The sequence below is a fragment of the Meriones unguiculatus genome, chromosome 10 (assembly GCF_030254825.1).
Source record: "Meriones unguiculatus strain TT.TT164.6M chromosome 10, Bangor_MerUng_6.1, whole genome shotgun sequence".
NCBI classification, from domain to species: Eukaryota; Metazoa; Chordata; class Mammalia; order Rodentia; family Muridae; genus Meriones; species Meriones unguiculatus.
This window is the reverse complement of record NC_083358.1, coordinates 107,564,768-107,585,495: the sequence shown is the minus strand read 5'-3', so window position 1 is coordinate 107,585,495 and position 20,728 is coordinate 107,564,768. Positions and strand designations below refer to the sequence as shown.

The window sequence follows — 20,728 nt, the reverse complement described above, 5'->3', positions numbered from 1 at the left end:
GTGAGATAAGATTTGGGGCAGTGATGATGAAGAAAGGCCCACCTGGGCAGGTGCAGGCTGGCTGGACTCCGAAAGGATTTGTACATGCAGAGAGAACAGGTGTTCCAGATGTGAACAAGGATACTTCGGCATGAATGAGCTCCTAGGAAGAGGAGTAACTCATGCTAGGAGTATGTTTAAAAATACATTTGGGGGAACAGCAACAACAACAAAGCTTTCTTCCTGTTTCTTCCCTGAACCTGTGACAGCCCCCTCCTCTCACACCTGCCCATGTACCAGCACTGGCTTGCACGTGCCCTTTCTCTGGCCATAGATCTGTTTCCAAACCCAAGAAATCTCCTCTCCTCTCTTCCATTAATATTTAATTCTCTATTCTATTGCTCTATGACATATGGACTCTCTTCAGCTTTTAAAAATATTCTCCTACCAGTTACTGTCTGTTTCTTTCTTCTCCTTGGAACATAGCCCTTTAATGTAACCATTCATTTTCACTACCCCAGTGACTCGGCTCTCATTTTTTAAGTCCACGAAAATTAGGGGTTTGCCTCACTCTTTCACCATAGCAGCCTTTTTTTTTCCCTCTCTCCAGAGCTGAGGACAGAACCTAGGGCCTTCTACTCTACCACTGAGCTAAGTCCCCAACCCCACCATAGCGGTTTCTAATGGAGATTGTGGATGGTGCTAAAGCCAAAAGTAAATTTTTAGTCATTACTTAAGCTCTCAGGGGTTTTCAGACCTTTGAGCCCTCCCTCTTTTCAGCGTCTTTATCTGGCTTTAAAGGACTCAGGCCTCTGGCTTTTTTCTTCCCACGTTACCATCTTGAGCCTGCTCTTATCTCCTTTGCTTGCTTGTTTTTTTGTTTTGTTTTGGTTTTGGTTTGTTTTTATTTCCAAAGTTTATCAATGTGAATGGCCTATGACTTAATCTTGGTCTTTTTCCTCCTTAGCTGCTCTAAGTCCTGTGCGGCAAGGCTTCCAGTATCATCTTCATGAAATCTGTCTCTAGTCAACATTTTTCCCAGAGGTTCTGACATAGACTCAACTGCTTGCTTGCCACATGAACTACCTAACAAATACCTCAAACATAAAATTTCTAAAATTGAATGTCTACTTTTCGACCTCAAGTCTTCTCCACCCATAACCTTCCCTGTCTCAATTATGGTAGCTCTGTCCTTTCTTAGGCCAAACATCCTGTGATCCTCATCAATTCTTATCTTTCACATTATGCATTGAATTCATCCAGCTGTCCTCCTGCCTCCTATCCTGCCCTGTTTACAAAGTTATAACCAGATTTTATCTTTTCTGAAGTCAGAGAGGAATGCCGATTATAAAATTAATCCTCGGTCAAAATCCCCCTAAGCCTACGTGACTCAGTAAAGTCTAAAATCATTAACATTATACAGGCGCCTCCTGACCGTCACCCCATCACATCTCAGCTCACAGCCTCTCCCTGCCTTGCGCTGCTTCAGCCATGACATCTCTTCTGTTGTTTATTAACCTGGAAAACTTTTCCTGGGTTATCTGGTTGGCTAGCTTCCTCATCTTCCAGTCACTATTTAAAAATCACTTTTTATATCACACAAAACAGTTTTTGTAGTATCTTATAGGTTGGAATACGTAGAAACCTAATAGTTTCATACCCAAGTGAAATAAAACAACATGAATGTTCATAGTAACTTTATCCTAATAGCCAATCACTGGACACTTAACCTATACGTTCACTAACAAATGGATAAACAAATTGTTTTGCCATAATTTTTTGGAATACCAGCAAACAATGAAAATAAAGGCGCCACTGATACAAATAACATGAATGGAAACAACCAATTAGATGAAAGAAGCCCAAGACCCACGATAGTTCACACTCCACGATTCCTTGTGTATGGAATTCTAGAACAGAGAAAACTGACTTATAGACAGAAATCAGGTCAGTGGCTTCCTACAGCCTGGCGGTGTAAAGGGATTGATACCACTGGATGGACAGCAACTGTTCCTGGGCTTGGGGAGTATTTGATATTTTGATTGTGTGGTGGCTGCTCCCAACAACAGCAGAAGCAGATGACAGGTCGTGGCACAGGCCATGACGTGGGGCTCACCATTCTCGGCTCCTGGAGCTCATGCTTGTGTGCAGTCCCCTCCCTTCCGTCCAGGTAAGACCGAGGACTTGTTTCTAACCAGCTGGATAGGGCAACTTTGAGGGGATGATACTTTCAGAAATTTGTTAACTTTTCAGAACATCTTAGCTGCAGAGGGCCAAGAGCCTCTCCTTGCAGATTTGAAATAAGCAGTGATGGAAGGAATGGTCACAGGACAAGGAACAATAGGTGGCTTCAAGGGCCTCCAGGCAGTCACTAGCCAACACAGTGGTTATCAACCTTCCTAATGCTTTAATACAATTCTTCACGTTGTGTTGACCCCCGAGCATGGAATTATTTTTGTTGCTACTTCATAACTATAATTTTGCTTCTGTTATGAATCATAATGTAAATATCTGATGTGTGACCTCTGTGAAAGATTTGTTTGACCCCCTCCCCAGAGGGATCGTGTCCCACAGGTTGAGAACAGCTGAACTAACATTCAGGATGAAGTCAAGGGTCTCAACTCTACAGCTACAGGTAAGAGATTCTGTTGACGACCTGAGGGGGCCCAGGAGAAGATTCTTCTGTAGACAAAACTACAGACTGAGCAAGAGTGTGGCTCTTAGGCCACTAAGCAGAGAACCCAGCTTAGCTGTGCTGGGACGGCTGTGCTTGTGTGCATGCGTGGGTGTGTGTCTTTGAAACCACTGTGTCACTATGGTGTCCCTATACTGTAAACTCATTATCTACTCTTATACATTTGAACCCTGCTATGGTGAGGATGTGGTTTGTTCTCCAGTGAGTCAAGCTTTGAAACTTTGATCCCTGTGTGACAATGTTGAGAAAGAACCTTTAAATGTTGGAGCCTAAGCTGGGCACTGGTGATGCACAACTTTAACCCCAGAATTCAGGAGGCAGAGGCAGGTGATTTCTAAATTTAAGGACAGCCTGGTCTACAGAGCAAGTTACAGGGCATATAGGATTACAAAGAAAAACCCTGTCTCAATAATATAATAATAATGTGCGGGAGCCAAAGCTATCTACTGAAGCCAAAGTCAAACAGCGAGCCAAAGCTATCTAGTGGAGACAAAGCTATTTACTGAAGCCAAAGCCAAGTAGTGAGCAAAGGTCATTTAGTGGAGACCTAAAGCTCTTTAGTGAAAGAGTTATCTAAGACCCTAAATCATGGGTGAGAGATTGTGAGGACATCAGTTTGTTAGAGCATCCATAAAATATCTTTAGAAACCATCCTTATGGTATCTTGCAGGTACAATATTTAACCCATGAAAGCACTCTTCCTATTTCCTGCAGCAGTAGATTAACCTTCCCCCTTTCCTGCCTTCTCCCTATATAAGTTGGGTAAAAATTTCTAATAAACGGAAGCCTTGATCAGATGAACAGACATGGCTTTCATTCCTGCGTCTCTTGTCCCCTATTTCCCATTCCTTCCACTCTCCACTTTAGGAACCCCGTTGAAGCCCCAAGGGTCGGGGCAATAATGTAAATAAATAAATGAAAAGGTGAAGCCAGTGGGAGAAAGGAAGAGAGTAGTTTTCATGGGGTCCCCATTAGTTCTTATTAGAGCAAATTGTTATAAAAGAGCAAACTGCTCTCCACTTCTACGTCCTCTCTCACCATGTCATCTCTCAACCTTTCTCTCTCTCCCTTTTCTCCCCCCCTTCTCCCTTTTGCTCTCATTCTCACTGTGATGCTAACCAACATGATAACCCTTACAAGAGCTTGCACATGAGGTTTGGACTTTGGACCTCTGAGAACTGTCATCTAAATAAACCTCTATTAGTTATAAGGCACCAGCCATAAGTATTTATTACAGTAACAGAAAAAGGACTGATACTAATATAGATTCTTTTGCACTGTTCTACCTTTTCTTTCTATTGTTCTCCCCTAAGGATTTTCACTTACTAATAACACAGAATGTACTATGCATTGTCCACCCACGATAGACAAACTCCATGAGGTCTCATCTGCTTTGTGCATTATTTGCCAACCTCCAGTAGAACAAAGAACACACATAAGCACATGTACACACACACACACACACACCTTTTTTATCTCAGGAACAGGAATAGCTAATTACTACCTGTTAGGCGCTGAAATGCGCACTAAGTCTGTTCTTTCCCAAAATGAAAAAAAATAAAAATAAAACTCAATTCTACTCTTCTTTTAAATTTTTAATTTTGTTTGTGTGCTTGGTTTAGTCCACATCCAGGCCAGCCTCAACAGTCTTCTGCCTCAGTGTCCAAGAAACTGGGACTCTACAGGTATGCCACCACACTTAGTTCATGATCCCATTTTTTGGTTTAATTTTGATATGGTTTGAATCCCTTCCCGATTCCTCTGAATTTGAGGTACAGGAGCCTAAAAGGGCACCATATTACAAGGACAGCCCTGGCTCTATTCCATTCCATGAGGCAATTTCCACCTGATTCACAAGTCAAAATGAGGCCAGGGCCGTCTTCTCCCACAGACCTGTCAATAAAGACAGCTGACCGCCTCTTGCCACGGGGCCAGCAGAAGCCACTTTGACACCTGGTGTCCCCTTACCAAGCCCTTTCTCTTCCAGTCACCTTTGATGCACGTGAGCTCACCGAAAAGACATCATTTGCATTTGAAAAGAGCAGCGTCAAACTTTAAATCCTAAAGGATGTGCCAAGGCTTTGTTTATTACATGCAGAATTAGGCCATGTTGCTGCTGAGATAGCAGACAGACTCCCTGTGCTTATTAATGGCACATGTGGTCCTGTGAAAAATCGGAAAAGGACATCTCCTTCACAAGCTGCTATGAGGCTGAGAAGAAATGCAGGTAAAAGGTATAAACTGGAGCCTGGCATGCAGCACTCACCCAATCCCCCTCCTTCCTCCCTCAGGATTAAAACAGAAAGCATTTAGCATTTTGAGGAGGCAACAAGGCAAGGCCTGGGTCTAGAAACCCCTCTCCGAGCTACAAAGCTATAAAAGGGTCATTTTCTGCGTGACTGTTTATTTCCTTTCGTCTTGTGTCAAGACCCTTAGGCACTAGCTAAAGAGTCTGTCTTCTTTAAGAGGTAGGAAGAAGAGAGAGAAATTAGGAAGAGGTTGAGGGTCATATCCCAAAGCCTGAGGAAGAATCCCATTGTTTGATAATCCCACCTTGAAACAGCTGCAGTTCATGCAGGTCTGTTTGTGTGGCAGAACCAGCTCTCCCTGGGATAAAGGAACCCCTCCACGCTTAACTCCACCTTTGCAACGCAAGTCTTAGCTATAGAGTGCTCCGAGGCACCAAAGGGGAGGCAGCAGCCTGGGCTTCCACATGACCCAGGTTTGAAAGGGTTTGAAAGAATAAGGCTTAGAATGGATATGGTTTTTTCACCTCTCTGAGCCTCGTGTTTGCTGCCTTCCTTAATTTCAGACCCTGGATCTAGCTCTGGTCCATCTATTCCTGGATTGGGATTGAGGTGATGATGTGGTGCCCCTGGGGCATCAAGCGTGGACAAGACCAAGTTTGCATGTACGCTGAGCTGAGATACCCAGTTTGACCGGAGAATGCCAGATGGGGATGTCAGCTGGAGCATGTCTGAGAAAGGCCACTACTGTGGCTTTGTGGAGAGGACCTGAGACCTCCGAAGGAAAGCTGACTTGAGTATGAGCTGACTTTAGGTCCTCATCAGGCCTACACTCTCTTTATGCTGGAGATCGTGGCATTGAGGCTGGCAGCCTCCTCGGCATTAACAATGTCTGTCTCCAGACCTCTCCCTGGGCTGCCTAAGACCCTATGTTCATGAAGACATGACTGGTGGCAGCAGAACTTCCAGAAGGCTGGAAGATGGGAAGCTGCCATCACATGGTAGCTGGTGCCTTTTATTCCCTCCCAACCTGCTCAAGCCAGGTTTCCCAACAGTGGGTATGGAAGCTGTCCAGGGAGGCCCAAAGTCACTTCTAAAGTTGCTTGGCAAAAAGCCACCCAACTACTGCTCAGCTCTCCTCAGAACGGTATGTACCGTGTCTGCCTTCCAGTGTATGATCGGATTAGCCGCTATCTGACAGGATGAGGTGGGCTCGTTTCCAGGTCTCACCTGCCCCTATCCATCCTGGGCCTTCCCCACGTACGATTTCTCCCGTGCAACTGAACTTGTTTACATGAGATGAGACTAGCCAAAGCAAAAGAAAGTACCCGCAGAGCTTTTGAAAAGCCATGGATAAAAGCCCTGGTAAGAGAACCACGCAGGCGGAGAAACTAAACGTTTTTCTTTGTTATCACAGTATAGCATCAGCCTCCTGCGAGTGAGTCTAGCGCCTATTGTGTGCGGCATTCTATTTTAGCTCCTGAAGGCAAAGAGGGAGAGAAACTAACTTCTCGAAAGCACAGACATTTTTCGAATTTTTTGTTGTAGATGGAAGAGTTTGTTGTGAGCTTGTGTCTCCTGGATTTGAGTCTCAGCTTGACTACTAACATTCCGTGTTGCGTAAAGTGAGGATGTGGCCTGCTCCAAGGTATGGTTGAAGAGAAGGGTTTTATTGTAGATAGGAGGGAGAGTACAGCCAGAGAGAAAGTTGTAGACCAAACCTGGCCAATAAACTGAACCAGGCCATGAGAGGAAAGAGAGATGGAGAGAGAGAGAGAGAGAGAGAGAGAGAGAGAGAGCAGAAAGAGGAGGAGGAAGAAGAGAGAGAAAAGAGGAGAGAGAGGGCCAAGGAGCCAAGGAGAGTGCATGTCAGCGTTACAAAGAAATCAGAATCTGGGGAAGAGAACCCTTGAGGTAGGGAGTGGGGTGAGAAGAGCTGAGAGGAGCCACATGTACTTGAGTGAGCCTAGAGACCAACACATGCTTTGCTATGCTAATAGGCACCTGGGTTAGACATTTGTCCTAAGTTTCTTTAGAACCTGACACATGTGACATTAGGCAAATTGCCATTCTGGACCTTGATCTCCATATCCTTAAAATGAAGGGTTCATTCATTATGGGGAAGCTGAAAGCTCAGCTCATGGCAACTCTCACTACTGTTTTTATAATAAAATTTTCTTGCAAAGTGTAGGGGCTCCTCTGGATTCTCTCTAGCTCTAAACAGTGGTTCTTTCTTTCCTGTCTTTCCAGCTTTTCAAAAACACCAAGGCAGAGTTTTCGCCCTCTTCCTCCTGCCTACACAAGATGCTGATCAGCAAAGCCTCATTTCCTGCTCATAACAAAGCCTGTACCTGAGCAAAAATGAATCTCCCCAAACCACATTTAAAACACCCAGCTCTCTGCACTTCGTTTTACAAACAAGTAAACCCACCCAGTAGGGAAAGCTGCTTCTAGCAGTGCAGGCTCACAAACCCCAGGCGTTCCCCTTAGTAACTGTGCTAATTATAACTCCCGCTACCTGGTAACAACCCTGGCTTCCCAGGTATTGGCTGAAGCCGTCTCAGCCTTGCTAGTACTGCCTACCCTAAGCAGCCATCAGGGGAGAGAGAGTGAGAGAGAGAAAACGACCAGCCTCACAGACCTCCAGGGTCAGTCCAGGTCCAGCTCTGCATGTTAAACAGTCATGGGGGCTCAGAAACAGTGGCTTGACCTAGCTAGGAATCTTAGTCCTATCCGGTCTCTCCTCCCAGTCGGTCACGAACTCCTCTAGGTATTTTATCTCCCTTTTCTCTGCCCACTGCCCTACCCTCAGTCCATCAGTTTTGTTTGCTCAGTCTGTCCTACTCCCCTACCCACCAGAGGGATGGAGCATGTTCCCTGAAGTTTACAGCTCTTCACTGGTGTCAGCATTTAGGCAGCCTGATCCTGGCTTAACCTATGATGTCATCATTGGTTACCACCTACAGGGGCCTGGGATAAAAGGACTCCTGCCTCTTACCTCTGTGCTCTGCTCTTGCTCTTCCTCTCTCTTGCTCTCTCCCTCTCTCCTACTCTCTCCCCTTTCTCAGTGGCACTCCACTTCCCCCCACGTCTCTCTCTCCTTCCCTCTCTCTCTCCATCTTCATCCAATAAACCTCTTTCATATAGTATCTGTTGTGCATATCATTTTTAACAACTGGCTCCTACAAAAAGGCACAATTAAGACTGTCCTACATACACACCAGTCTCTTCCTATGCCTAGTACTTAAATCCAGCAACACAAAACAACTTCTGATCCTATCCACGCATCCAGCAATTCATTTGCCTCTATGCTTCCGCTTGTGACAAACCCTCTTCCTTGTACCCCGCCATCGACCGACTAACAACGCTTCTGAAGTTCAGGGCTCATCTCTTCACAGAATTCCTTTCTAGATCTCCTTTCTATCTCTTCTATTCTCTGGGGGGAATTCCGTTATACTCTGTCCATTTCTCTGTTACCGCTTCCTGCCTCCCACCTCATTCTACCTCTGATGTCTCACTCATCTTCCAAGGCCCAGTTCCCAGCTTAGTACTGGGATTATAATAGAACCTTTATAAAGACTTATTGAAGAGGAGATAGACAGACCCAGAGGTCCTCAGGATTGGTCCCCTGCTGGCCTTTCCAGGGTCACCTTCACATCACCACAAGCCCTCCCTGCTTCACAGAACGAATGGAAGCGTGCCAAGCACACAGCGTTCTTTCAGGCCTCTGCCTTTGTCCATTGCCTCTTTGGTCCAGGATGCCTTTATCCATTCCTTCACATGATGGTTGTGAGCCACCACGCAAACCCTGAGAATAAAACCAGGGTCTTCTGCTCTTAAGCATTGAGCCATTTCTCTAGTCCCAACATTTTAATCCTCAATCTACCTTTTCCTAACTGCAGAACCGTGGCCAACCCCTGTGAGCCTGAGTTTCCTAACTTACCTTGTTCTCTTCCCCACATGTAACCATGCTGCAGTGGACTAGGTGTTAAGTAAAATGTTATTACTGTCTTGTGAACCTGTAGATACGTGCTAGGGTTTACCTACTTTACTGACTGAGCAATCTCCCCAGGCACTCTTATTTTTTTTTAATTACTTGTTTAATTATTTTTAACTTTTGGAAAATGTTTTAGTTACAAACATTTTAAGACATTTATATGTCAATAAATATGTACAATTAAAAATTTAATAAGAAAAATATGTGATAGGAAAGAGACAAAAGGTTATAGTGGCTAAACTATTTATTTATGTATTTATTTGTTGGGGTGTGTGTGTGTGTGTACTAGCATGTGGAGGCCAGAGGTTGACAGTGACTTCGTCAATCTTTCTTGAGACAAGGTTTACTCCTGAATGTGGAGCTCATCACCTGGTCTAGACTGGCTGTCCAGCAAGCCCCAAGGATCCTCCTGTCTCTGCTTTCTCCACATTGGAATTAGAGATGTGTACCCACAGTCAAACTATTTATAAACAATTCCCTGAAAACCCGGTGTGTGCATTTTCCGTGTGTGTTCTTCTATGTGTACTCTGTGTGCTGAATGCCGTTCTCAGGTTTCTGAGACTCTTGAAGGCATGCTTATCTATTCATCCTCCTTTGGGAAGGTAAAGTTGGGAGGAGGAGGGGAATAGTCATTAAACACAAATATTGATTGAATATTTGTAAACAATATTTGTGTCCTCGGTTAAATTTTTTTTGGAACTTCCCATCCATTAGGATTCTGTGTGTGTGGGCAGGGAGAGAGAGAGAGAAAGAGAGAGAGCAAATACTCAAAGAAAAGTTGAAACCCATGCACACTATAAAATGGTATTAATTCCTCTAAAAATTGTGTGTAGAATTATCATATCCTCCAACAATTCTTGTCTGGGTATGGAAACTCAACTCAAGCATACATTTACCACCTTGTGGTAGGCACGGAGAGGTAACAGGCAAACACGTAATGAACCGGTAGTTAGCCTAAAACAAAGGAAGCCTAACACCAGCTACAAAATGGATGACTCTAGAGGGCACTATGGGAAGCCAATCGCAGGAAGACAAATGTATTATTTCAGTTATATGAGACAGTGGGGCATCATAAAGGCTGAAAGCAGAATGAAGACGGGTGGAGGATGAAAAGTTGGTGTTTGATAAAGACAGTTCCCGCTGGGAGCAAAGTTCTGCAGATGGGATAGTGATGCTCTTATAACAGTGTGAATGCACAAAACTGACACAATTAGGTGAAAAGCTGGGTTTTGTTACATATTTTACTATTATACATTTCTGTGTGTGTGTGTGTGTGTGTGTGTGTGAGTGAGTGTGGGGTATGTATAGTGTGTGCGCCTGTGTGAGTGCTTGTGTGGTGTGTGTGATGAGTGGGATGTGTGTGAGTGTGTGTAAGAGAGAGAGAGATGGAGGGAGGGACGGAGAGAGAGTGTGTTTAGAGGCAAGAGATAAATGTTAGGGTTCTTCTTCTATTGGTATACAACTTCTTTTCTCGGAAGTCTCCCACTGAACCTGAAACTCACTGATTGGGCTAGACTGGCTGGCCAGTGCACTCTGGAATTCACCCCCTCCATCAGTTCTTGTGCTGCCCCCACACACCTGTGCCTCCCACGACTGCCTCTACTACCACTTCCCCCGCCCCACCCCCAACACTGGAGCGGCAGACACGCGCCTTAGCAGAATCTTTCCTCTGATCACTGGGAAGAGAATCCCAAACCAAATTCTGGAGCCTAATGTAATTCAAATCTACCTCTAGTCATCCCTTTGATAACAATTACATAATTTATACCTCTATCTGAACTTGTTCCAAAGCCAAGGGGATGGTGCTGTTGAAAGAACAGCTATTTTCAACGTGTGGCTCAAATGCTCACCTTGTTAGCAGTGTCCCTTTGGCGTTTGCACATACTTACTCCCGCACTAGGCCACGCATCCCTTTCCTACCGCATGCTGCCTACTGTGTTAGCTGCTAGTGGAGAAAGGCATTAGCAAACAAGAGTGATAACAATAAGCCCACTGAAGGCATGTGCACAGTCTCCTGTAGTAACGAGAATGATTAAAGGCATCGGGAAAGGCTGGGTCGGATCCTAAGCAAACTCAGCTCTTCTTACCTAATCTCGTTGGAGAAATGTTTGTATGTGGGGGATCAGCATAAGTTTGCTGCAATAGCAACATATGGAGTAGATCCTTATATTTGTATACAGAAAAGCCAAGGTAGGGAATCCAGGAAAACGGGGCTGAGTGCACCACTAAGGCACTGATCCAGAGAAAATGGCTTCAGGAAGTCGACATCTCTGGGTAAGTTTGATCATCTCCCAGTTTGCCATAGTTACGGTAAATACCTGCTGACATCATACCTCAGGACAGGCACAATCTGAGTTCAGCTCATTGGCTCAGACAGTCTAACCCCAAATGCACAGGACACGTGCCATTACTACCTCTACCTCGGCTCGGAGAAGTGACGGTGCAGCCACGCATTGCGTAAGCTGTCACTGAGCAGCTTTGCGACTGTGAGAGCAACACAGAATGGCTGCTGTAGCCCCCTGCAGTCTGGGGCCACTGCACAACATGCCGCAGGACTGAATACCACAAGCAACTGATACACAGCGGCACTGGGTGTATCTAAACAGCCAAGCGGAAGATACAGTAATTTTTTTCTTTTTAAACTTTTCTGTTTAACACACACACACACACACACAGACAAAAGGCTACATTAACCCAGGGTCAATATCATCTGCATACTGTGTCCCCCCCCCCGCGGCCCCCTCCCCCCCCCGCGGCCCCCTCCCCCCCCCCGTCTGTTCTGTCCTTCTGGAAGATCCTCAGGGCACTAACACTAACGGAGCCATCTGTCATCTCTCATGACAGATGACTTCTGCCACCACTCCTGCAGGACCTGCTGGGGCTGCTCTTAAGTTAACCTTTCCATTCTGATAAGGAGAAGGATATTACTTTAAGTCCTGTAGAGTAGCCAGGCATGGTGACCCACACTTTTAATTCCATCACTAGGGAGGCAGAGGCAGGTGGAGATGGATCTCTGTGAATTTGAGGCCAGCCTGGTCTCCACAGTGAGTGCCAGTTCAAGGCCAGACTGACCTACATAATCGAGCTGCAGGACAGCCAGGGCTACATGGAGAGACCCTGTCTCAAAAAACAAGCTCTAATAATAAACAAGACATACTAACAAATCAGGTTTTAGGTATTTTAATAATTACTGATTACTGATAAGTTTACTGATAAGATTACTAATAATTACTGATTACTGATTACACACACACACACACACACACACACACACACCCCAAAATGCCACTTAAAAACTTCAAAGGTGGGAAAACATGGTTTAGGTCTCAAATCAGGCAGCTCACAGCTCATAAAGGAACGAGACAAAGCTTTCTACCTCTGTCTAAAGTCAAATTCACTTAAGTCTTCCAAAATTACTGGCACTTTTTCGTTTTGGAGGAACTTCTCTTGACAAATAAGAGGCGGCTCAGTGGTTCAGAGCACGTGCTAGTCTCCTAGAAGGCCAGAGTTTGCTTCTCAGCACCCAGGTTTGGCAATCCAACATGGGGCCAGCACCCGTGTGTGTGTGTGTGTGTGTGTGTGTGTGTGTGAAGTTGTACAAGTAACTCTTTAAAGAAAAGCAGTCATCATGAAATGTGTGTACTTTGAATCGGTAGTTACTCTCTGGTCCAGGATGACAACATTCTGTTTCTCTTCACTTTTCTGCCCTGGGAACCAGCCTTGTCACATTTTAAATCCCATTTTTAAAATACTAACCCTTGGGCTTTTGAAAAGCACAGAAGTCTGAGCATGAAAACAATCACCAAGGAGGCCCAGACTGGCGGGTGGTTTTCAGAGTGCTGTTTGGAGACTATGCTGTACACTCAGCAGTGGCTCCCACACATTCCAGGGCTGAGTACGTTTCTAAGCCGCACACTCAACTACCAAGAGAAGATGTGGGATTAGGTTAAAAAACAAACAAACAAACAAACAAACAAACAAACAACAAAATACCAAGCAGGTCAGCCGTGACGCCATCCAGAAATTACTGACACAGTAGCTGCCATCCAGCAATGCTATGGAGCCTGTCCTGCAAGGAGTGGGCCGTGCCCAGCTGTGGACCATGCAGTGTTCTCTCTCTTTGATCCACTGCTGGGAGCTATGTGCCTTAGTGGTTACTCATTAGCTTGATTTATACAATGATAAGCCATCCCATTTGCCTGTAGAACTGAACCTGCAATTACTACTTGCTACCACGAGGGGGCAGAGGTTCCTAACTACATAGGTATAGGTTCTGTTTATCTGCACTAAGGTTAAATAGTGTCTCTTTTTTTTAAAATGTGTATATATATATATATATATATATATATATATATGAACTTAAATTAATGTTAATATTTACAAAAACTGAAACTTCAAGGACATTTAATATTCAACAAATAGTAAGCTAGTTTCAAAGAACCAGTTTTTAAATATGTAACTCAATACTCTAATAAATATGGCTGGTCTGATTTTTAATTTCATTTTCTGCTTTCTAAAATGCCTAGAGAAGAGAAACTCTAGAATGCCTTTTAAATTTGATTTTAAGTTGGTAATTTTAGGCTTTGGAATAACTCTAGCTTTTACAACTCCTCTTATGGAAAAAAAAATCCATGTAGCTTTCTCCTTAATATTTATCCATTGGACTCCATGTTCTTCCCTTCTCTCTCCCTCTCCCTCCCCTGATCTCTCTCATCTCTGTCTCTAAGTCAATCAACTACCTAAGGAAGACTTGTCAAAAGGAGAAACACAGACTCTCTTTCTGGTTCTGTTCTCCTTATTTTCCAGAATTTGTCATGGTGGGAGGTGTGATCATCTCACACTGATATAGTAGCTTTTTCTCCTAAGCACCAAAATCTAAAAATAAATAGTTAGATAGATAGATAGATAGATAAAAGTCTACCCACAATAGAGTTTCTAAGTTCCTAAGCATTGGGATTGTTTTTAAAGAATTATTTATACAACACTCACATTTTACAGGGATTCTAACTTAACTGGGTATAGTTTTATAGTTTTATTTTTGAAGAAATGTTTGTCTAACACAAGAGAAAAGTCAAGCTAAGTATAGTAACAGATGTCATCAGAACCAGTTGCCTTACTGTGTGGTGCTAGGCATGTAATCCTTGCTGTCTCTGCGCTGTTGATTAATCTTCCCAAGCTCAAGGACTCATGATGTAAATGGAGAGCATGAACATATGATACACCATTATAATCATTTTATAAAGAGTTAAACCTCTATTTCAATTTCAAAATGCCACAGCAACTATTAGCAAGTACATAATGATTACCCTCTCCCACAAGCGTGACGGTTATGAAATTTACAAAGCAGTTGATGGAAATTTTATTTCATCTTCATGGCTGTTATTTATTCACACAACAAATGAGTCGCCGTGCCTGCAGCATTATTCTGAATGTCAGCTCCGCACGGAGGCTGGAACAGGTTTGGAGAAGTTAAATAGCTTGTCTAGTGGTTGCCAAGGGAGGTGGAGGGCGTGGGTGTACAGCTCCTGCCGCAGTGTTCCTGAATCCCTGGTTCTCCTATCAAAACACAACTTTCCGGGTCTCTATCAATCCTCATCACTGCGTACTGGGGTAGATTTTTTTTTCTTCCACCCATGGTATTAATCATTGAAAATGGCAAGCTTGGGAGAGATGGCCCAGTGGTTAAGAGCACTGACTGCTCTTCTAGAGGACCAAGGGTTTAATTGTCAGTACCCACATGGCAGCTCTGTCTGGAACTGTCTGGAACTCTACTTCCAGGGGAACTGACACCCTCACACAGACATACATGCAGGCAAAACATTAATACACATGAAATAAAAATAGATTCTTTAAAAAATGACAAGCTGGGTACCTGGGCTCACTTCTATATTCCCAGCATTCCGCCGGATGAAGCAAGACAATCGCAAGTTTGAGGCTAGCCAGAATCCACAGTGAGATCTCACCTCAATGTTTCTATCTTCCAAATTAAAAGAACAGTTAACCACAGTCTTTTAAAAAAACAAAAACAAAAAACAAACAAACAAAACCAGGGTCTCATATAAGCCAAGTTGGCTTCAGACTCTATATAGTCAAGGACTATCTTGATCTTTCCATCCTTCTGCCTCCACCTCCACCGTAGTAAGATTATTGGTCTGCTCCACTATGGCCAGGTTATGTGGTGCTCAAACCCGGGGCTTCATGCATGCTGGGCAAGTGTCCTCACCTGCCTTCTCAGCCCTTAGCCTCGCCTTCAGAGCAGTGTTTCTCAACCTGAGGGTCTCAACCCCTTTGGGGGTCACATATCAGATATCTTGCATATCAAATATTTACATGATGATCCATTACTATAGCAAACTTAGAGTTATGATGAAGTAGAAACAAAATAATAGCATGAGGAACTGTGATTAGAACATTAGGAAGGTTGAGAACCACTGTTCCAGTGGTTCCAAGAAACTGTAACCAAATGGGGAGAAAGATGTGACAAGCAGGTTGAACAAACACTGGGTGAGATGGGAAAAAAGGGAACACAATCCTTTTAGAGCCCTGGAACCATATGAGAAAATGGCTGCCTGCTGGCTCTGTTCTCATAAGAGCAAGTCAAGATAGGTCATAGCGATCTGCATGAGATCTAGGGGCAAGATGGGTCCTGTAAGAGGGTTGTCACCTCTACCTGTGACTCTGTGCTGTGACTCCCTCCCCATACCTTGGTGGCAGCTGCCATAATCTAGTTAATCACACTTTTCCAGGAGAGAGATGCTGCCTTCTCTCATCCACCCAGAGCATTTCCTGAAGCTTCATTTCTCCTTAGTGAACACACAGCAGAGACTGGGACAGAATGATTCAAGCAGTAGTCATGTGGTGGAGGGCAAAAGAAAACCCTGTCCCTCCAGTCAGTCATCTAAAAGTTGTCCCTTCTGAGTTGCCTTGGGGACACTTCCCACTCCTGCGAAGTGAAGAAGTTTGCTCACAGGTGTGCATCCTCTCCCATCTGTGTTATCAAGACCCCTGGACCTCGGGCAGCTCCCCAGGGGACACACTCACTCACTATAGAGCCATGGAAAGGATGAAGATGAGCCTGGAGGAGGAGGAGGTCTCAGGGAGAATAAGAGAAAGACATGGACATTCGGAAAGGATGAAACAGACTAAAACCCCAGAATCAACAGCCGGTACTAGCTGAAATGACCAAAACCCACTGAAATCTCAGAGGCATCCCCACTGCTCCTCCTCGGAAATATACCAGTCCATATTAACTCAATCGACCAAATAATCGTGTAGGTCTCACAGCCACCACAGCTGTCTCTCAGAGCCAAACGCTAGCTGGCGGCTTCTAAACTTTCCCGGCCTTCTGGACAGCAGGGTATTTAAAAGGGACCTCTGATAAATGGGAGGCGACCTAGACTCTTGCATACTTCAGATCCTCTTGCCCAGACCCTGAGAGGCCTGAGGAAATCAATGTAGTGACCGGCCAGGACACTTAATCCTTGTAACCCCATCGGGACTTTCAGTCCTCTTAGCACACCTTGGGCTCTGCCAACCCAGTCCCACCAATCAAGACAGTGCTCCCTGCCGGGGAGGTCCGCTCTCCCTCCCCCTCAGCCCACTGCTCCACAGGTACCCTCTTTCCAGTTCTAGAGCAAACAGTTCCGAGGACTAAAACGCCTAATATCCCGCTTCAAAAGTCTATCTGCCTGACCACCTTCAAATGAAAAAAAAATTATCCTTAGTGGTTTCTACACACCACCCTATTTTCTCCCAAGACCCAGAGCTGGAAGAGTCCTTGGGAGAATGTGTAGCCTACGTCACTTCCCCCACGCTCATTTTAAAATACCAATTCCTGTGCTTCCCTGTCCAGCCCTTAAGTGTTTGGGGTAAACACAAGAGCTGCGTTTCAGCCCAGCTGTGTCGCTGCAGGGTTTGGAGCCTCAGGCTCTGCGTAGCCCGCCCCCAGCTACAGAGAAAGGAGGAAGAACGCCGGCCAGGGAGAGGGGAATGCGCTTGTCCGAGGTCGGAGGAAAACACCGGGGTGCAGAGCCCTGCCCATCGCGGGGCGGCTGGGCACCGGCCCTAGGTCGCAGGTGCCTCGGGCACTCACCCGCTTGTAGACGTCTTCCCGGCTGGCCTCATACTTCTGTTGCATGCGCTCCTCGAGGAAGTAGATGCGCAGCTTGAGGCTGAAGTTCTCCTTCTTCAGGTCATTGAGGTGCTGGGACAGAGTGCGATATCCATTAGACATGGTGGGCGACCCATGGGGAGGAGCATGCCCGAGCGCCCCCTCACCCCAGGATCACGGGACAGCCTCGCCGCGGCATGGAGCGGGCAGGGCTGGGACACTGCCGAGGTTGCGGGACCCCCAGGAGGCTAAGGCGACATGGCTCCTGCTGGTATGCTCCGGAACCTGGGACTAGGCTCTCTGCTCTGGGTGCTGGAGCACAGCGAGCTTTCTTTTTTTACCTCGGGGAGATATTTGCGGAATCCCTGACGGAGGAACATGCTGTGTGAACTCAGACACAAGTGGCCAGTAACCCGACTCCAAGCAGGACAGGGCTGTCAAACACCCCCCCCCCCCCCAGCCGCCCGCCTCTCCGTCTGAGACTCAAGGCCCAGTGGGCATTTAGCAGCTTTTTGGAGAGGGGCTCATGCCCCCCTCCCCCGCCCTGATTTCTTCCCGGAATTGGTAAAGGGGTGGTTAAGGTGGCTCTGGGGTTGCAAAAGCAAGAGGAAACTGGAAGCCAGGAGGGCGGGGGGGGGGAGGCGGGGGACGTTGGGGAAGTGGGGTGGAGAGGCTTGGGACCAGAGCCAAGCAGCCTCTTTCTCCCAGGTATAAATCTTAAGGCGCTGCAGGTCAGAGAGGAGTCCAAATCCCGTTATTGATCCAGAGCTCCACCCCAGCCAGTGTCTTCAGTCTTTCTCCCTGTGCATTTTCAGTCCTCGGGCTGTTGGTTTTTAGCCTTTATTCCCATACCCTCTGCTACCCATACACATCACACACCCAAGGGCGAATCTTAGCTGAGAGGGACCTTTGCAAATTGTCTCTCCCTGGAGCGAAGGGAGGCCCAAGGGTTCCTCCCTCTGGGGAATAAGTGTAGGAGTGCTTGCGGCGAGGCAGCAGACATCCTGGAGACCAGAGATTTCAGCCACTCACTGGGTCTTAACTCCAGCACCTGCCTAATGGAGCCTGGCCATCATTACCAGATCCTGCTCATAAAGCAAATTAAGATCCTTGAGTGACAGCTGCAACATTAGCAGGAAGTATTATTTATACCAAATCACATGGTGCTTTGAAGGTGACTGGGAGACAGCTCCACAGCACAGATCTCCATAGAGGTTCTTGGCTTAGTAATACCAAGTTGGAAAACTTACTACTAACATCTGCGGTAAAGGGAATTTAAAATTAAATTTTTTATATTTAATTCAACCATCCACTTCTCCAACCTACCTACTTTTCAACATTCCCATTCTTTCTGGACCTCCATATTGATCACCTTTTCCAGGCATCCAGAGGCCACATAGAAAGGCGAAGATGTCCCAAACCCCAAAGAGCAGGTCAACCAAACAGTTGGTCACAGCATGTTAAGGTGTGTTCTCTACTGTAATCGTTGAAATTTGTGTCTTTTGAACTTTTTATATTTTGCATTGTAACACACACTTATTCAATTGCGTGTTATAATCTAATAATTTCTCTTTCTCTTTCTGGGAGTGGTCTGCTAAACTGACTTACTGTAGAGCAGCTAGATCTGAACCTGTAGTGTGAAAAACATTGAGGCTGAGGGAACCCAGAATGAAGAATGACTAATTATGCTAGGTGTGGTGGCTCACGCCTGTGATCCCAGCAATCGGGAGGCAGAGGCAGATGGATCTCTGTGAGTTCGAGACCAGCCTGGTCTACCAAGTGAGTCTAGGACAGCCAAGGCTACACAGAGAAATCCTGTCTCAAAAGAAAAAAAAAAAAAAAAAAGGAAAAATGATTAATTACTACTGGGATAACAGAGAATGATTTGCCAGCAACTGAACTTTGCTGTTGGCTGTGAAAGACAGGAAAAGTTCGAGCAAATTAGGTGGCTTTATGAGTACAGAATTAGAACTGTGCAATGGAACAGTCTATTTTTCTAGGAGGATAATATTGTAAGAAGGGAACAGGTATTCTGCCATTATAAGACAGAAATACTTCACATTAAAAAAAAACCTACTCATTTAAAAATCTGCACATAAGCATTCTACATGTCCATTGAATCCTTAACTTTCAGAATAAATGAAGTGCACCGGGATTTAGTGAACAATGAGGATAAAAGTCAAAATTCAAAACACACATTTCTGAGCTCTTTGGTATGTTCCTGTAATCTCAGCTTCTTGCAAGGCGGAAGCAGGAGGATTTGACGCCAGCCCGGACAACACAACGGGGCCATGTTGGCAAAATGTATGGTACTAGTTCTTCTACTAAATATCTGTGTGACCTGAGGGTGAACCTCTGTAGACACAGAACCCTCCTCACCTAGAACATGAAATGGTCACTTCCATTTTGCTCAAGGGGGTCAGATTTTGGTTGTGTCCTTGGATCCTTTTTTTTTTTTTTTTTTTACTCACATACAATAATTTTATAAAAGACTTAAATTAAAGAAATAAAAGTATGTGAGAATTCGGGTGTTCCTGTGCAGCTGAGATTTTCCCTGTACATTTATTCCTATTTCCTTTTGTCCTCCTTCCACCCCTCCTGCCCCTTTATTGTGGTGGTTGGTTGGTTTGCTTTGTTTTGGGCCAGTTTCCTAAGGCCAGCACTTACATGATGTCCACACCTTTCTAGGTTTTCTTTCTCCACAGACTGTCTCCCCTTGAGAGTTTAATACACTTTTAGTGCTGTTTTTATCTCCCAAGTGAGCCCCTGCCTTAATCTTCTTGCCCAAGACCTAGCCCCACACACCCAAAGTTTTGCTAGAGAGCACAACTTGAACCTCCCACCCTCACAGCAGAGCTCGTGACAAATACTTCTGTGTGAGTCCAACCATGTCTACCCGAATCTGCCATAACCATCTGCTCTTCACAGTATGGCCAAGGAAATGCCTTCAAAACTCAAATCTTGTCAGACTGACCCCTTCAGGGGCATCTCAGCTCGTAGGCTAAAGAGAAAACTACATCACATTTCTTTAGGACACCCCACCTCTTTCCTTCTTCTTAGTTGGAATCCATCATCACCACACTTTCCCTGCGCTGGCCATCTTCCCCCTTCAAAATCCCAGAAAAGCAAATGCTAACATTCACCAAGTGTTCTTATGTTGCTTTTCAATGTTGCTTTTATCATCTTGGTGGATTACTGAGACCGTTCAGAATTATTTGACTTCCCCTATGACCTCTAACCTCCCCCCCACATCGATGGCTATCCAAGTAAAGGGTTGGTGAGTTACATGTCTGCTCTGATAGCCTGTTCAACAAACACCAACCAAAGTCCTCTTCTGCAGTAACAGATACCCAGCAGTGCGGCCACAGGCTGCCCACAATTATTTCAATCAGAGAACAGTGGTTTGGGGGCTGGCAAGGGACACGTTGTGCCTACATTCTCTTGGCTTGATACTTACTGAGCACTCCTTAAAATAGTCAGCGGAGCTAAGGGCTAGTTAGGTATTCTGTGTTCTGTGACATGCTTCGCTAATCCACCTTCTCATAAGTGAGCTAGCTTGCCTGGACTTCCCTCCTGACATAGATTTCAGGAGAACGACAGAGGTGCTCATACTCGGAGCACACAAGGCTAGAACACACTGGCCCCCTCCAGCCGACCTTAAAACAAATAGGCCTGAGCTAAACGTGCCTTTCCTCTCCTCC

The 20,728-nt window shown here is 45.3% G+C and overlaps 1 protein-coding gene and 1 long non-coding RNA gene across 15 annotated transcripts in view; one reads left to right on the top strand and one right to left on the bottom strand.

Annotated features, from left to right (window-relative positions):
* Positions 1 to 20,728, bottom strand: part of LOC110545906 (myomegalin-like) — a 187,711-nt gene that overhangs the window by 108,103 nt on the left and 58,880 nt on the right. For 11 of the 14 annotated variants that reach the window (XM_060393027.1, XM_060393029.1, XM_060393019.1 and 8 more), the window contains exon 4: positions 17,010 to 17,120. The exons of the other annotated variants lie outside the window; for them this stretch is intronic. In XM_060393027.1, coding sequence (XP_060249010.1) covers positions 17,010 to 17,120 — 111 coding nt within the window. The remainder of the gene's footprint in view (positions 1 to 17,009; positions 17,121 to 20,728) is intronic. 14 annotated transcript variants of the gene reach the window in all.
* LOC132656969 (uncharacterized) lies at positions 6,168 to 9,432 on the top strand. The gene is made up of 3 exons (XR_009594808.1): positions 6,168 to 6,285; positions 6,469 to 6,568; positions 7,171 to 9,432. It is a non-coding gene; the product is annotated as an uncharacterized LOC132656969 (long non-coding RNA).